Raw genomic sequence first — 17890 nt, 5'->3', positions numbered from 1 at the left:
CTGACACAAGGCTTGAACTCACGAAACTGTGATATCATGACCTGAGCCCAAAACCAAGAGTTGGGTGCCTAATCAGCTGAGCCACCCAGGCGCCCCAAAGGCTTATTTTTATTTTTAAAGACATGTTCCCTGGAACTGGAGAAGTGGGTTGAAAGCAAACTTAGGGTCTGGATACCCCCTCCATTTTTGAAGCCAAACACAGTCTCCCTATTGGTGGGCTTTTCCTGCTTACACATAGTTGCTGCTCCCCCAGAACTCTGCTTTGCACGTGGCCATTGCTCACTGCCTTTGGCTCCCTGTCTCCATTCATACTCTCAAATGTGGGTATTGTGTGTCACCAAACAGTCTATGGGCCTAACAGCATGGAGTCAGGTGCCAACCCAGGTCCTGTTAACTGGGGGCGACGGGGAGGGTCATTACGAGGGGCAAAACCACATCTTGCCTGCAGTGGAGTCGTAGACAGCGTTCTTTGTCATGGCGTGTAGGCGAGGACAGTGTTCTGAAGTTTGACCTATCCATTATGGGTCCCTTTTCTCTTACCTAAACTTTCACACATCTGACTTACTACAGATGAGTAGGAGGCCAAATGATTCTAGAGAGTTGACGCAAGCACGCTTTGCTTTATGGCCAGGAAAAATAAAAGCCTGTGAGCTGTATATTTCTATAAAGCATTTTTTTAATGTCTTTATTTTATTTTGAGAGACAGAGACACAGAGCAAGCTGGGGAGGGGCAGAAAGAGAGGGAGACACAGAATCCAAAGTAGGCTGCAGGCTCCGGGCTGTCAGCAGAGAGCCCGATGCGGGGCTCCAACCCACCGACTGTGAGATCATGACCTGAGCTGAAGTTAGACGCTTACCTGACTGAGCCACCCAGGCGCCCCTATATATTTCTAACTTTTACCACATTTTGATTATACCAGCTGTTTGGTTTTAAAAAAAGACAGCCCTTTCCCCTGGATTGTGATGGTTTCACAGGTATACACATATCGCCAAAGATACAACCCATCAAGTTGTAGGTGTTAAATATGTATAGCTTTTTGTATGCCAATCAATATTTCAATGAAGTGGTTTTTAAAAATGCCAATAACTGTCAAAAATAAAGTCACGCAAGAAGAGGAAGTAATGACCTTTTAAAACAGCCCCAAGTAAGCATTGGTGTGGCGTGTAGGGAAATGTGTGCTGGAATGCAAAATAAGCATGTATGTTTGCTCTGGCCTTTATAACTTCAACAGAAACATTAAACACTTCCCTCGGGGCAAGGAGGGCAGCCCTTTTCAAAAGATCATCTTTCTTATATAAAGGAAATAATCCGCCCTTTGGCTCTTTTATACGGGATGTCTGTGATCCAAAGCTCATCCATGAGGGTGGCTCAGACTGTTAAGTGTCCAACTCTTGATTTTGGCTCAGGTCATGATCTCACAGTTCGTGAGTTTGAGCTCCCTGTGTTGTCAGCGCGGAGCCTGCTTGGGATTCACTCCCTCTCTCTCTGCCCCTCCCCTGCACATGTGCGTGCGCTCTCTCAAAGTAAATAAGCTGTATTAAAAACAAAGCCAAAGATGGGGCGCCTGGGTGGCTCAGTTGGTTGAGCGTCAGACTTCGGCTCAGGTCATGATCTCTGGTTCGTGGGTTCGAGCCCTGCGTCGGGCTCTGTGCTGACAGCAAGCTCAGAGCCTGGAGCCTGCTTCGAATTCTGTGTCTCTCTCTCTCTCTGACCCTCCCCTGCTCATGCTCTCTCTCTCTCTCTCTCTCTCTCTCGGAAATAAATAAAAACATTTAAAAAACAAAAAACAAACAAAAAAGCCAAAGATCATCTACAATTCACCTAGAAATACATTATGGCATTTTTTTAACCTGTCTTCCTAATTGTGTTTTGCTTGTGGCAACGTTAAAACTCATCCTTAATCCTAGAACACACCTCAACTCGCTGGCTATGGCTGAGGGAGGTAGACTGGGAATCTGTGAAATTCAGAGTTGACTTTAGGTAAACTCAAGAGGCTTTATTCACACCCACCCACCCACATGGATAAGCATACCTGGAAGACTAGAAGAAATTAACCTATTTATTTATTTATTTATTAGTAGTAATCACTTTAATATGTAGTTGCTAAGTACCGGATATACTCTGCCTGAAGAGGCAGTGGTGGTGAGGGGGTTCAGAGTATTAATAAAACATGACCTTTGCTCTTCCCAACAGTGAAATTAGATCAAGTCCCAGTGGCCCCCGTATGTTCTAAGTATTAAATTCCTTGACAGGAAGGAATGATTTAGTCATCTTTATATACTCTCCTTGCCCCTGTAGAATACAGTGTGGAATACTGTCTTACACGTGGGGCTCACGAGTACTGAGAGTACACATAAACATAGGAAAAAGTTTCCAGATTGCACGCGTGAACCGCTGGACACAGAATTTAAATGTACACCACCAGCGTAATGCACTGCTTCTAGAGGAATAGCGGTTTTTTATATACACAACTGTCTAACACTGGTGGTTAAACATTAGAGTAAAACCCCCCAAGAGAACCGAGATCAAGGTCTTGCACAGGCATGCTCCCACGTAGAGCAAATTCTGTAGGAAACCCAGAATTTCAGATTTCTCCTAAAGTTTGTTTTTAATCATCAGAAAGTAAACAGTCTAGAACTTGGAAATCCAGATGAACGGTGCATATACGCCTTTGTGGCACGTGCACCGTGAGCTGCTGCCCGATGGGTGATGCTGAACCCCCCTAAGCTGTGGCCTTTGCATATGGTATAGAGACCACCAACCCAAGGGGCTTGTCCGCTCTTCATGGCGTAACTGTTATGTCCTGGCCTCCAGGATGTGTGTGTGTGGGACACTCTGAGCACTAAATCTCATCAGCAGACATTTAAACCACTCTTCGCAAACCGACTAACAGGTAAATTAGCATTTATCCAGCATTGAGAGGTCACTTCAGTGGCTAGAAAGAAGGAATGTTTAAGCCAAATGAAACTCAAAAAGTAACATTTTATTTTCAGAGCAGCTGATGCAATATCGAATCAGATTTTCACAAATAAATAGGACAGTGTCTGTTTGGTTACATCTCTAGTTGATGAATGCCTATCTATAGGATCTGTAATAAACTTCTGAGAAGGCCAATGACTGGAACCTTTTAAGGAAAATTCTTACGGCTCTTTCGGAAAAAAAGTATCATGAGAACTTTTTTTTTTTTTTAAAAAAAAAAGCTTTTCATTCAGGGGGAAAACCAACCTAGAATGCCTCAGGTTTGTTTTGAAGGAATGCACCTTTTTAGGACAAGTCTATAAAACATCTTTATTTATTTGTTACATATGATGTTTAAATATAACTTTGCTTTCAAGCTTCAAACTTTTTTTTTTAAACCCCTGATAAAATAAGACTTTTGGTTCACCTTAACAAAAACTGACCTAGGAAGAAACATTTTTAGCAAAATGTATTATAAAATTCACTAGAAAATACTGTCCTCTTTTGGCCAAAATGTTACATAAAATCCTTATTAAAAATACACACGTTACAAAAGAACAATTATGAAGATGCTATACATAGTGCTTCTGATATGGACCAAGGGACCTGCATTCCGGGGAAAATACAGTTAAGTACGCTAAATATTATGATGTCAACTTATAATAGTGCAAACCTGAATAAATTACATCCTGAAATGGGAAGGCATGCAAATCATTTGCTGAGAATAGAACATAACGAAGCCAGAACAGGAAGCAATCACTATTTAAAAATGTTTTCGTTTTTATTACATTAATTTTTTTTCAAAAATACTTTTCTTTACAATAGAACTCCTAGAAAATATGTACAACCTTCCTCTAATAAAATAGAACAGCAGTTAAATATATTTGAAAATAAGATGGGTTTTTCCATAAAATATATCTGTTAACTTTTTATATACAAGCTTTCTCAAAGAGGTCTAAATTCACTAATGAAAAAACCATCTGATAGTAAACGGTAACGGTGAAGACGTTAATCTTAAGGAAGAAAAGTTCTTTGGGGGGTGGGGGAGGGAGGCAAAAACACAGCACATACATGCAGGCAGAATCATTTCAGAAACAAGTAAGTGCAATATTTTACCATGAAGTCAATTCTTTTAAGGTGATATTGTCAGGAACTACTACTTCAGGAATTTGAACTGTTTTGGGAAGGAGGAGTTCTTTGGTTATTTCAAGTCAAAAACGCTTACATTATACTGCAGGAAAAATCAAAGTTAAGTTGTGCATTACATTTTTGCCTTGGCAACTCAGTTTATTTTTAATGTTTAAAACTGCAACGGCTGGGCAAATCTCCAAACACAGCAAGTACGTTTGCTTTATAAGCATGGTTCTGGGTGTTTGCTCCTTGGATAGATAAGCCTTCAGAGACCCGAGAGCAGAACCATTCCAGAATCTCTGAGACACCAGCAGGCAGAGGGAAGCAGTCACCGGGACAGACGCAGTCGGCTGATGTGACCGTTGGAATGGTTCTGGAACAGTCCTGCCACAAAGTTGATGCACACCGCCTAGGCAGTTCTAGCTCAAAACCTACGAGAATAACCTAAAACGGCAGCAAATAAAACCTTTCTTTTTTGCCTACAGAAAAGATGAAATGAAACCTCTAAGACCCCTTTGTCTGAAAACATAATGATGGAAATGGAAAGAAACCTTTGTATTTCTCTTCTGTCCATGGCTTTCCTGAGATTCAGAGAACACTGCCTATAGGTGGGGCCGCTGTGGGCCATGAGTGGGTACTAAATGGCTTCTGCCAGAGTCAGACTTAAAAGACGCTCGGGTCCGGTCCTCATGTTTCTGCTGACAGTCTCTTTAATGTCAAGCTATTACTTAATGGGCCAGCCAAGTTGCCTGGGGGACGGAAGGTGGGCCACACCTACACAGGCTGGGGAGCCAGCCTCCCGGGGGTGGGGCGGGGCCTCAAAGCCCTTGCTTCCGAAGTCGGGCAGCATTAACGTTCCAGGGGGAGCCGCCAGGGGCCGCCCTCTCTGCCCCGGCTGCATCCTACTTTGAAGATGTGCTCCTTTGCCCCGACAGGGGGACGGGGCAGTCTGACTCAGTTCAAAAGCCTAGCTAAATGCCATTTTTGAAGGATTACAGGCTTATTCCCTTCAAGTACCAACAGCAACCTTGATACCCGGACAGGAGGAAGCGGAGCAGAGTTATGTAGCTTGGAGAATTCTAGAAGTGCTTTGGTAAATGACTTAAATGAATACATTCATTGTTTGAATGCAAACACTGGAGCTAAAGGGGTATCAGAAACCATTTTTATTGGCCTTTAATGCTACTGCACTTGTATTTGCTATCAGATGTGTTGGGAAACCGTCTGGCGGAGGTGAATTAACAGCAAATTCCCAGCGAATGAGGTTTCACGGTACTTCCAAGTGGCACAAAGTAATTTCAGAACTCCACCAACCATTAAGAGAGTTGCGAAAAAGAACAGGGCTCCTCCAGTCTAGTTTTGGGGCCGAAGAACACTTCTGGGCCTTCCAGAACGTGTGGCCCTCAACCACCCTCTCTAACCAGCCCTGGCAACCTAAGAGCTGGGGTTATTTACCTCCAGCCGGCTCATGGGGAGACACGACCCTGCCAATCCACGCGTCGGAGCCACCTTGTCCCCCGGGGAACACGGAAGAGGGTGCGCTTTCTCTATGAACCGGGTCCTCAGTAAAGCACTGGCGGGGAGTGAAAGCCTGAAATTATACAGTACTTCCGGAAACAGGCTAACGGTGACGGGCGAGGCAGGGAGGAAACTCATTTTCACATTTGGTCAACTCTGCCAACGGCGCGTGTGCTAGAGGAAAGCCGTGTTAACACGAGGGCTTGGTTCGCTCCCTGGAAAAGTTACCCCTTAGCACAGAATCTTCTGGCAAAGGCTCCGAGTCCACGGCAAACTACAGAATGAGGTCAGGACACAACAGAAATAACTCTTGGGGGAAAGGATGGCCCGAGGCCCCAACTCGAGGAGGGTAGCCTGCTTCACCCACACGTACACGTACACACGCTCACGGCAAGCTTTGGGATAAAAGGCAACAAGGATGGCTGACATCTGAAAGCCAAAGAACACGAAGGTCAGGTTTATTCCCTGCCAGGATTGAGTTCATGGGAACGTAGCCCGGATGAGAAACATCTCTTAAGTAGAGTTGTGCCAATGATTTATTCCCTCCAACCTCCCACAAAAACATTTTTTTTTTAAATAAAAGGAAAAGAAACTGAAAAAGAAATATTCTTTTTTCTAAACCTGAATGAAACGACCACTTTTTTTTTTTTTTTTAACAGGTAGTTTAAATTGGTTACAAGACGAGCAGGGAGTCCAGGTTTCCTGATTAACGGCGACGGAGGCCGTGGGTCCTCCCCATCTCCATGTGACCAGCGGGGCTCTACAGTTCTGCGTCACCCTGGAGCAAAACCGAATCTTGGTCGTCCAAAAGGAGATCTGTGTCCACGACCTCGGCCTCTTCCATGACGCCTCCCAACTGCTGGACGACGTCACCATCGAGGATGTCCACGTCCTTGATGGGTTTGATCAGGCCCAGCTGGTCCAGGGGCAGCAGCCCTGGCGCCCCTGCGGGCCCCGTAGTCCTCTCGATCGTGGCGGCCATTTCAGCCGCAAAAGCTGCCTTCTGAGCCTTCTGCCTTTGCTGTTCTTCCTGCTGCCTGTGCGTTTTCATGTGCGCATTTCGGCTTTTGATCTTGAAGAAGACTCTGAGAAGGAAGGAAAAAGCCGCATTGTGAAATTCAGGAGGTCAGAGGGCTTGGAAATCTGGGTGTCCTACAGGGAACAGGGGCTGTGTGGTCTAACGTCTGGTTCGGGTGGCTGTGACAGAGTCCCCAGTCACCTAGGACCTCCTGCCCCTCTGACCTGTCACCTCTCCACTCCAAGCATCACAAGGGAAAGGGGATGGGGACAGGAACACACGTACGTGTGTGTCAGCTTCCTCCCTGTGACACTGGAGGATGAATTCTCAGAGGCCTTCCTGTCCCTCTGTGGTCTGCAGCCCAGGCCCTTTCTCGTCCTTTAGCTCATCGCTCTCTCTCAGCACAAGCCAAGAATCCCCCAGTCCTGCTGCCGAGCTCGGATAGTTCCCGTAATAAAACCCATCACCTGCCTGTGGCTTCTGTCTTCCACGGTCAAAATTCTTGAAGGCTCTGCCTGATCCCTCACACCTGGTAATTTCCTCTCTTCTCCACCCTCTCCGCCCGGACTCCTGTCCCCTCCACCGCAGCCCAAACCCTCTTTTCAAGGTCACCGGTAATCATGTGTGGCCAAATCCAACTCCACCTGCCCCATTCCATCTTTACTATACTTGACTTCTGAGCGTCACCCACCACTTCTTATGGGCTAAGACCCCTTCTTATTGGCGATCATATGGCCATAATTTCCTACTTTTAGGTTTAGAATGAAAGAATGGTTCCAGCTGCAGGTGACTTTGCATCCCCAGAGACAATGGGCGATGTCTGGAGTCATTTTTGACTGTCACAACTTGAGGGGAGATTGGTATTTTTCCAAGCTAGTGGGAAGAGCCCAGGGATGTGGCTACATATCCTATAATGTGGAGGCAGCCCTTCTTCCCCAAACAAGGCCTTATCAGACCCAAATGTAACTGCTGAAGTTGAGAAACTCTGGGATCAGGGGCCGGCAAACTGTGGCCAGTGGACAAAATCCAGCCCACTGAATTTTTGTAAATAAAGTCTTCCTGGAATATAGCCACATCTATTTGTTTATGTACCGTCTACGGCTTCAAGGGCAGAGCTGAGTAGCTGAGACACAAACAGTATGGCCTGCAAAGCCGAAAATATTTCTATCTGAACCTTCTTCCGAAAGTTTGCCCAGATGTGAGACTGCCTCTTTCTGGAGAGAGGGTGGCACAAACACCCAGCGTTCGTTCCTGAGCCCATAAAGTGAAATAAAAAAAACCCCAACAACTCTGATTCCTAAGACCAGCAGGCTTGATGAATCACAACTGCACACATTGAAACTGTTTAATGACCATGCTTTCAGCCGCTAAACCAGGCATTCTGCAAACATTTGCCTAGTATTCCTACTCTGGGAAAACCACAGAAAATCTCTCTATTTTCCACAAAATCTTAACTGGAGTTATGGTATTAAAAGGTCCCAAGCAACAGAAAAAACAAGACAAGAAAAACATTTAATGGATGTCACTGAAAGACAGCCAGAGAGCTTGAGATGCAATTTTCTGCTGGTTAAAATGTTCTCTGTCTCCACCTGGTGGCGTAAGGAGTCGCGGCCCGTCTACAGCCCAGGGCGTGGAGGTGGCGGCTCCTCTCTAGGGACAGGTGGGAGATGAAGGGAGTCGGCCTGCAGACGGCTCATTACTTCAAGTCAATAAGCCTCACGGTCAATCTGGGGACTCACTTCTCCGTGGTAAGACGAAAGGGCTATCTTGTCCTGACTCTGAACACACAGGGAAGCTACACCCAAAAAGCCGTCTCCCTGATCTCTGTGCTTCGTAGAGGGAAGATCCGCTTCGTAGAAGGAAGATGGGTGGTTAAGTTTCCAACCCCCTGGGGTGTGCGCCGCAGTTAGGGTCACTCAGAGGCTGAGAGTGCCAGCCCCGGGTCAGCCTGTCTGGCTCGAATCCAAACCCAGATGGGCACGGTGACCGAGACTTTACCCTTTCTGTGCCTCATTTTCTCTGCATGGAAAAAAGCAGCTACTAAAAGTGCCTGCCTTATTTTGCTAAAGACTATCAATACGCGTAAACATCCTTTAAAACAGTGCCAGGCAAGTTGGCCCTGGTAAATGGCAGGCACTAGTAAGTTGCCTCAAATATCCTAATGAGGGTGCGTATTATAAGCAGAGGTCCCAGTTGGCATCATTTGCACAATGAGGGATGCTAAAGTCACTCGTGACAACCCTCCCAGGTCAGGCAGACTCACTGAGAAGCAGAGTGAAATTCTACGCCGGATGCTGGTGGAGGGAACCCTGTGCATCTTACCACCAATGAGATTTTCAACCTAAAATAAACAATCCAAGAGGAACGGAGCAGTGGTCGGGAGCTGAGAGGGGTTCAAATCTCAACTCTGTTCTTATTGGGGGTGTGTGACCTGGGGCAGGTGCCTTTACTTAACATTCAATCTTTATTTCTATCTCAAGGACAAAAGCAGTATCGGCATCATGTGGAGTTTCCATGCTCGGTAAATGTTGGCTATTATTACTACCTACTGTCAGTTTTTTTCTCTTATTTTAATTTATACTAAAAGGGGCAGGGATGACACTTAGGCTTTATCTCGTGGGTCATCCCGATCAACTGATGGTGCCTGAAGCATTCCCATGGAAAGGCTTTAATGATAGTGAAGAGTGTAGCAATTGATTAGTGATGTCTGTCCCGACACAGGAGTGAGCCAGTAGTGGTAGGAGAGTTCCTGGTAGGTGTTTCAGAGCCATTCTCAAGTCACTCAGCAGGAATGCAAAGATTCAACACGAGGGGACATGATTTGGGCGTGAAGGGCCGAAGTGGGAGTCAGAGCCCCACCCACCATTTCTGAAAAAGGGTCAATTTTTGTCACTAGAGGTTTGCTATGAAGATGTCTGTCCTAATGAGGGCTTTCAGATGTCAGGATGAGCATATTCCGAGTCAGAGAAGAGGTCCACCCACCCTGAGGCACCACACAGACCCCAAGGATGATGGGGGAGGTTTTTGGCAACACCGGGTTCTTTTACTGGCTGAAGAAAGCACAGACCATCTTGGCCTGGCCTCCGCGGAGCCACTACTCATCCTGGACTTAGATTCAGTCCCTGGCCCACTGTCACCTACTTGCCACATTCCTTGCAGGGGAAGATAGTCGTGGGGTCCGTCTCGCCGCTGGTGGTGCTGTGAGACGGTGAGCTCTTCACTGAGCAGTATCCGCTCTGAGTGCTGCCAGGTTTCTGCTTTCCAGAGGGGACGGCGCCCCGGGTTTTGGTCACCTGGTTGGTGCCACCGTGGATACGGGCGTGGCCGTTCAGTGCCTGTCGGGAGCTGAACACCTGGGGAAGAAAGGGAGTGACATGACATCTACAGTCCTGAAAAGGAAATTAGGGTTATTAGTTACTCAATGGTAAAACACATGATATTTGAAACAGTGTCTAAGGACAGTGCATAGGGGTTTTATGTAAGCGAACTTTGGGTGTATGCCCTAAAGGCCAAGGTCAAATACTACAACCACAAACACTGAGCCCATTAAAAAAACCAACACACCACATCACTGTTACAACCAGAAGGCGAGATGCACAGTGTGAAGGAAAAACATACTGTCCAGAAGGCAGGGGACTGGGGGACTAGACCCAGCACCTCTAAGAGGGAGGGCCACTGGGCCATTTCCCTTCTGTACACCGTACTTTTTTCCCATCTGTAAGATGAGGGAGTTGACCGGCTTCCAAATGATTTTTTAAATCGGAAGTTACCCTCCCCCTTTTCTTTTCTTTACTTTTATTTAAAAACAAACAACCAAACAAAAAAGACAAATCAGGTCTTGCTCAACAGCTCTAAGTTAAAACCAGAGGTGCTCTGGCTGAAATAGACACAGCACCCTAGAAGCTGAGTCCATTTGCTCAGCTCGATCTCTCCGCCCAGGAAGCCCTGGAGCCCACACAAGAAACACAGCTGGAAAGACACAGATCAGTTGCTCTGATAAATTGTGTATATTACGTTCAAGCCTCCATCAGTAGCCAATTGTTGATGCAATGTTTAAGACTCCTGAATTTTACAGCAGGGTGATGAAGAGGAAGGACCGGGGCAGTGTTTTGAGGCTTGCCATAAAGCAGGCTCTCCCCACCCCAGCTCTACTAACACTTGGGACTGGATTCTTTCTGTTGGAGGGGGACTTTGTGGCGTAGGACGTTTAGCAGCATCCCTGGCCTCTACCCAGGAGAAGCCAACGGCACCTCTCTAGATATGACCTAAGTGTCCCCAGACATTACCACATGGTCTTGAGGAGCAAAAATGATTCCCAGCTGAGCACCACCGCTGTCAAGGGATGCAGTCCACTTCGCTAAATTCTAAGAGCCCCGACTTCAGCTTTTTAAGCACATCAGTACCCACTGCTCTGTGGGTGGTTTGCTTTGTGTGAAGTGCATGAGCTCTGTTTATGGTCTTACAGGGGGAAAAAAAAATCTATGGCTGATTTGGCAAACCAAAACCTTCAGGGTTAGGCAAGGAATAAAACCAATATGCTTTTTCCCTGTGAGTTTTAAAAATCATTAAAATACATCCAGCCCGCTGAGCATTTCTGATCGGGAGAAGTGAAAGATGACTTCCCACTCAGGAAAGAATTTACTGTACACATAACTACGAATTGAGGCAACAGTCAATTTCTAAACAACTACACCCAGAAATACTGTCATTTAAAGTCACGTCTTAATCATCCCCGAACGGAAGCGCTCTATACGAAATGGAAATAATGGAGTGATTCTTCCAGGTCATTAAACATCAAAGACAGAAACAAGCTAGCAATTTCTCGTGTTTTCTTCAAAGCTAATGCAAAATGTAGATTCCTTTTTTCTTACTTTTTCTTTTTTTTTAATCAAATGTAAATCAAATGAATTTCTGCTTTAGTATCTAAATATTTTAAAGACTCTTGCTTTCTCCGCCTATGTGACAGACTCATTAAGCAGCATTCAATACACTATGGAAAACACCATTGTCCTATATAATGTATAAGCAAAGAAAAACACAAGCAACTTGGGAAAAACAGAGCTTCTTGTAAAGAAGCAACATTCTCATCTTTTTTAACACCTCTAGAACCTGCCTGTACAGGTGTGCCCAGCTTTAAGAAATCCGATTCGGGAAAAGTTCAACGATTCAGGCTCGTGGGGGATCCATGAGGGGCTGAAAGTCTAAAAGTAACAACTTAAAAAAAAATATATATATATATATATATATATATATATATATATATATATATCCTTGAAAATATACTGGGAGCCTTAGACCAGACAGGCATGGATGCTCTAAGGCCTTCCATAGTGTGAAGAATGATACAACGGTGAATTTGTTTTATTTCAGCTAAATGATAGTTCCCGTGTACTTGAAAAGCACTAGGTTAAATAATTACACAGGCTCCCTGTGTAATCATGCCGGTTTACATGATTAATTTGTTTAGTAAAAATTTTTTTGTTCTCCCCAAAGAGTACCAAGGTAAAAATTTAGCCAAATCTTTGTAACGCTTCTCTCAAATTTCAAATTAATGCCATTTGAATGAGTATCACTTTATGCCATAGGAAATGCAAAGCCTTCCAGACAGGTGAGATGGCAAGAAATGGAGGCAAGGTGTTAGGAAAGGACAAGCCTTCTCGGTGGGCTCCCCACTCAGGGCATTTAAAATGCATGCTTACAGGGCCCAGAGGGGTGCAGAGGCACCAAGAAACAGGGGGCGTTAAGTTCTGGAGGCCAAGGCTCACTGTAGAGCCAGGTGCCATTTAAGAGCTCTGGATCACATGCTTTCTGAGCGTGGGGACCTCCTCCATGTCCCCTGAGCACAGAGCATAGCCATATGTGCCTGCTGAATAAGTAAATGAAAACAAAGGAAGAAAATCCCGGTGACAGGACACCTCTTCTGTCAAACTTTCATTGTTGAAAGTGCACCCTTCCTAAAATGTGTGGTCCTTAAAGCCAGGCACAGCCCACTGCCCTCTCAGTCACGGGTCCCCGGGGAGGACAGAGGACACAGGGACACTTACTGCCCCGCAGTTGGGCATCTCACAGATGAAGGAGCCGGAGGGCTGGCCGAGGGCCTGCAGGGGTGGCCCCTCCGCGGGAGCCAGCAAGGGGCCTGGCGGTGGCTCGGGAGACTTGGGCACTTCGCTCTCCTCTTCTCTCATGGACTTCCGGTCTTCTTCCGGGTCCTCCTCATCTTCCTCTAATTCCTCTTCTTCTTCACTCGTCTAGTGTTAAGGCAATAAAAGCAAAAGGGGGGACAGCCCCAAATAGCATTTTTAGTGATGAACAGAGCCACCAGCTAGCAGAGGAGAAAGGCGCTGGACGTGGGGAGGGGGTGGGGGTTCTGCCCTGGGAGGGGGCTCCGGTGGTCTCCATCAGGTCAGTCATTGGATGCTTGGGGCTCTGAGGTCGAGAGTCCCCCTGCCTCACTTTGGGTCCCTTCGCTGCTTCTATAAAAACATGCTAAGGCAGGGAGGAGAGATGTCTGTGTATAGAGTTTCTCCTTGTTCAAGACCAGCAGACCTTGAAACGGATTAAAACTCGCTTGGGAGCCGCTCTGTCTCCCCAGAGCAGGGAGGGGGGTTTTCAAGCAGTAATGGTCTTAGGGAAACCCCTCTTGGAGAGAAACTAAAGCCCTACATCATGATCTGTCTACGGGCGTTATGACATACTTCCACGAGTGATGGCCCAGATGTCTGCTTTGACCTGTGGCCTGTGGCAAGCATGTGGCACAGGGTGCTCCGATGCGCCCCTGGTTGCTCTTGGCAGAAAACAGAATGGAAGAGTGAAGTGCAATGACTTTGAGGAGAGAAAAGGGAAAGGGGTATCCCCCTGGATCCCTCCCTTATTTTATTGATTGACTGATTGATGGATCTCTCATCATGGGCTTGGAGAAATGCCTCTAGAGGCATTCTGTGAAAAAGACCATGAAAAATATTTTCTGTGACTGAACATCCTTATGGCTACTGTGTCCCTTACTCCTCCTTCAGAATAGCAGTAGGTGGAGGACAAAGAAGGTCTCACCTTCCCCGGGGTTAACAAGACAGGAAGTCACAGGAACAGCCTAGTGTTGTACTGTGGGTAGATTGGGATGGAGGGCAGGGACGTAGGAGGCCCTCATTCTACTTCCTGCTTAACTACCTACCCTGCTTTCTCTGTCCTCACGGAAAGATGCTGGCTCTCTAGGCTGACAGAGGACCGGGGACCAGGGAGAGAGAGTTCCAAGTTCCATCCACCTCATTTCAGCTTCTATTTCACCGCCCTTCACGGTGTACAAGGCATTTTTGCATTTGCTGGATCACTGAACGAGGTGGGAGCATCCTCATTTACAGACAAGGAAACAAACGGCAGGTCCTGCTTGCCCCTGACCCTGACAGGTCATTTGTGTCTGCCAAGCTCTGTTTAAAGCACGATGTGGGCTCTGGTTTGGTCGATCCCAGACAGTGATGTAACTCTGGGTCAGACGATGATTCTCGGAACCCAGAAATGAGAATTTCCGAAAAGGATGAAGATTTCTGTTTTTCTTTTTTTTTAGTGTTTATTTTTAAGAGAGAGACAGAGAGACAGAGTATGAGTGGGCGAGGGGCAGAGACAAGAGGAGACACAGAATTCAAAGCAGGATCCAGGCTCTGAGCTGTTGGAACACAGTCCGATGCAGGGCACGAACTCCTAAACTGTGAGATCGTGACCTGAACCGAAGTTGGACACTTAACCGACTGAGCCACCCAGGCACCTCAAGGATGAAGATTTCTAAGAGTATAGTAGGACCCTGGGATCCAGAGACAATAAGCACTCTTTCCAGTTTGGATTCGAGGCAGGGGAGAAAGTCAATGCCAGTAAACAGGGGGCATTTAACACTCTGTCATGGTCTCATTGTTGTCTGCATTTGATATCATACACATGCACGTTTGAAATGATGTAGTGACAGAGTGTACTTAAGACATGGCTTCAGTTTCCAGTGGGTTAATTACGATTAAGTAGTAATGATTACATCTGCTCAAATACTTCAGTGAGTACAGACGTAGGCCCACTTTATTTTACAGAGTGATTCAGCACATATAAGCTGTAGGTCACTTATTCTTATAGAACACACAGGCTGATTTTCCTTAAATGGTCTTCTTCCCATATGAATCCATCATCTTTATTTAAAAAAATTTTTTTAACGTTTATTTATTTTTGAGAGACAGAGAAAGACAGAGCGCAAGCGGGGGAGGGGCAGAGAGGAAGGGAGACACAGAATCTGAAGCAGGCTCCAGGCTCCACGCTGTCAGCACAGAGCCCGACGTGGGGCTCGAACTCATGAGCCCTGAGATCATGACCTGAGCCGAAGTTGGATGCCTAACCGACTGAACCACCTAGGCGCCCCATCATCTTTCAACCTCAAGGAGTTTCAGGTAAAACCACATTATGTAGAACTCTAATGGTTCCCTCCATTCCTTTATAGAAATGGAAATTTGTGGACTCAGGAATCAGTTTAGCAAGCAGGCCATGGCCTATAGCTTGGCACTTAAAATAGATTATATACAGTAACTTTAATGACAATGACATTTGTTTTACAGTACTTGCTATAATTACGATGTTCTTACAACACCATTTTTGGGGGCTGAAAAACTCCTCAAAGAGACATTCCATGGAGCCACAAAATTATAGACTAAATTATACTGTCCTGTGATTACATGTGTCTCCGGAATGTAGACAGGTTTTATTTCAACTGGCAATCTATACATGTTCACAAAATGATTTGTCGTCAAGCCATATGGCTTACCAAAGTGACTAAGAGATACAAAGAAAGACAGGAGGACAAAAATCCTAAGATGCACAACTTTGTATCAACAAGTTGGCCATTTCACGATGTATTGTGAAATGAAACATTGAGTAATAGTCCAAAATTGGTAGAAGGTGGGCAAATACAGGATGGGGAGCTGGTTACATATTTAACATGGTGCTTAAAGCCTTATGTGTCTGCAATAAGGGTTTCTTGAGGAGGATGATATTCTTATTTTTCAGGGATGCAAATGGAAGTCGCATTATGAGACATTTGTTAAGTTAAAATACAAATAGCTCAACGGCCCAAATTTACTCAGAGACACAAAATTGAGTGTCGCCAGCACTGATGATGATGATGATGGGGATGAAAACATGTTGAATGCCTGCTATGAATCAGGTACCTTCCCCCCCTCCCCCACATAATTGCCAGTGCTCACGACAGCCCTGTACAACATTTTCTTTTTCAAACAAATAAGGAAACTGGCCAGAGAGCTACTTTCCCCAAGGTCACATAGCTGGTAAAGAAGCTGAATTGAGATTTGAAACCTAAACCATCTGATTTCAACACCTCGGCCTTCTTTATCTATTTATTGGCCCTGCAGCAGATGTCCTCAGTCTGTACATAGTTTGGATTTTCAGCCCAAAGACAGAGACCCTAAACTTCTCACAACCGATAGAAACAGCTGCCTGTCCATGTTAGAGGGCAGCAGGCGATCTCCCAGCCCCCCATTGGTGGACCGTGTCGTGGTAACTCAGGTGCTTAGACTGTGGGTGAGCTTTGCCCTCGGAGTCCTGACCACCGTCTTCCAACGTCAGTAACTTCTGTCACTTGGTTTCTTGAGTTGTGCTGAATTGTGCGCACAACCCGATCCACAGACCTGCCCCGAGTGGGAGTGTGCGCATGGGCAGGGACAGGAGGATGTGATCAGCACACTTTCCTCCCATAACCTGAGTAGAGGGCACCTTGGTCCCCTTCTTTTGCCTCTAAGGTAAAAGGACCTATGATGACCTCAGGCTAGAAGTCTCCGAAGCGGAGGAGGCTGGCCTCGTGGTTACCTATGAAGCAGCCATTCTTCACCAACCCTCTTCTTCCTGTCTCCCCACAAAAGTCCCTGAACGACTTGAGCGTGTTCCATCATGTTCCGTTTGGGATGGACACTGAGGACCTACGACCGGGAGAGCTATCCCAAGTGTCCAGGCTGGCCCTGAGGACAAAGGGCAGGACTCCTGTCCCAGGGCTGTGCCTTCTACACCCTCCCCATTCCTTGCACGGTCTCGATTTTTCATCCCTGCTCTGGAAACTTCCCTCAGGAGGCTGACTGTGCCTTCACAGAGCCTGAAAGGGAGCTGCTGAGCTACCATGCTGGCCTTAAATCAAGAATTTTTTTTCTTCTTTGTGGGCCTGAGTCATCTCTGCACATTGCTTTTGGTTCTCCTCAAGGTAATAAGGGTGGGGATGCTCTTGACCCAGCTTAATACTGGCTCCTGGTGAATAAACCCAAGAAGGTGTGGTCCCTTGGGCATCGTCTTAACCCCTCCTCCTTACTCTGAGGCTACGTGCGTGTCTGGGCCTTTCTTTCTATTTTTTAATTTATTTAATTTATTATTTTATTTTATTTTTAAGTAATCTCTACACCCAATGTGGGGCTCGAACTCACAACCCTGAGACCAAGAGTCGCACACTCCACAGACTGAGCCAGCCAGGCACCCCACACCTAGGGCTTTCCATGCATCTCCAAAGCCCTGCTGGCCCAAGATGGCACCTCTTCCTTGCGTGGTAACATCTTCCTTAGCCGCAGTCCCTGTCCTGGATTCCCCTGTTCACCTCCTCTCCCTGCAGTGAGTTCATAGAGGGATTGTTGCCATGACCCACAGTGACTCCTATCTGGGAATGATGTTCACTTGATTCATTCAACAAATATTTAGAGCGTCTCTATTATGCCAAGCACTGTCCTAGGCACCTGGTATCAGCACCAGCTGGAAAGGCATCAGTTTGCCTTAGGAAGCCATCTCCTCGGATTTTGCCCGCTTCCAAAATGTGACTCTGACAGAGCCCAGAACATTCCAGAACTGGAAAGGATTTTCCAAATCACCTAAACCACCTGCTCCGTTTTATAGGTCAGTAAGCTTTAGGAGCCGGGTCCTAGGTCCCCAAGGCCAGGATTCTTCATGCTTCCTTGTTCATTGTCTATCGGCTCATCTGGAAAGCAATGTTCTCTGCGACCTTGGGAAGCCATTCCCCTCTCTGGGCCTCAACCTCCTGCCTGTGAAATGATAGAGCTGGATGAGAGAGAGGCCTTAAGGCCCTCTTGTCTTATGCTGCTTGTAAACACTCTTGGGGTTCACACTAAAGCATCCACTTATGGGTGCCACATTGTCCCAGCTTTAGTATATGCTCCGGGGCAAGGGGGGAAACAGAGGCCAGTAAACATCCCTGATCACCCACAGCACTACACACCTATTGCTATTTACAT

The 17890-nt window shown here is 46.3% G+C and overlaps 1 protein-coding gene across 3 annotated transcripts in view; it reads right to left on the bottom strand.

Moving 5' to 3' along the window:
• Positions 1–3191: 3191 nt before the first annotated feature.
• TRERF1 (transcriptional regulating factor 1) overlaps positions 3192–17890 on the bottom strand; it is a 208681-nt gene continuing 193982 nt past the window's right edge. For all 3 annotated transcript variants that reach the window (XM_039242675.1, XM_039242677.1, XM_039242676.1), the window contains 3 exons: positions 12671–12874; positions 9768–9979; positions 3192–6693 (listed from right to left, as the gene is read on the bottom strand). In XM_039242675.1, coding sequence (XP_039098606.1) covers positions 6369–6693; positions 9768–9979; positions 12671–12874 — 741 coding nt within the window. In that variant the 3' untranslated portion in view covers positions 3192–6368. The remainder of the gene's footprint in view (positions 6694–9767; positions 9980–12670; positions 12875–17890) is intronic.

The sequence above is a fragment of the Hyaena hyaena genome, unplaced genomic scaffold (assembly GCF_003009895.1).
Source record: "Hyaena hyaena isolate Hyena2069 unplaced genomic scaffold, ASM300989v1 scaffold_211, whole genome shotgun sequence".
In the NCBI taxonomy this organism is placed as follows: Eukaryota; Metazoa; Chordata; class Mammalia; order Carnivora; family Hyaenidae; genus Hyaena; species Hyaena hyaena.
The sequence above is the reverse complement of the archived record's forward strand: the minus strand, read 5'-3'. Positions and strand labels throughout refer to the sequence as shown.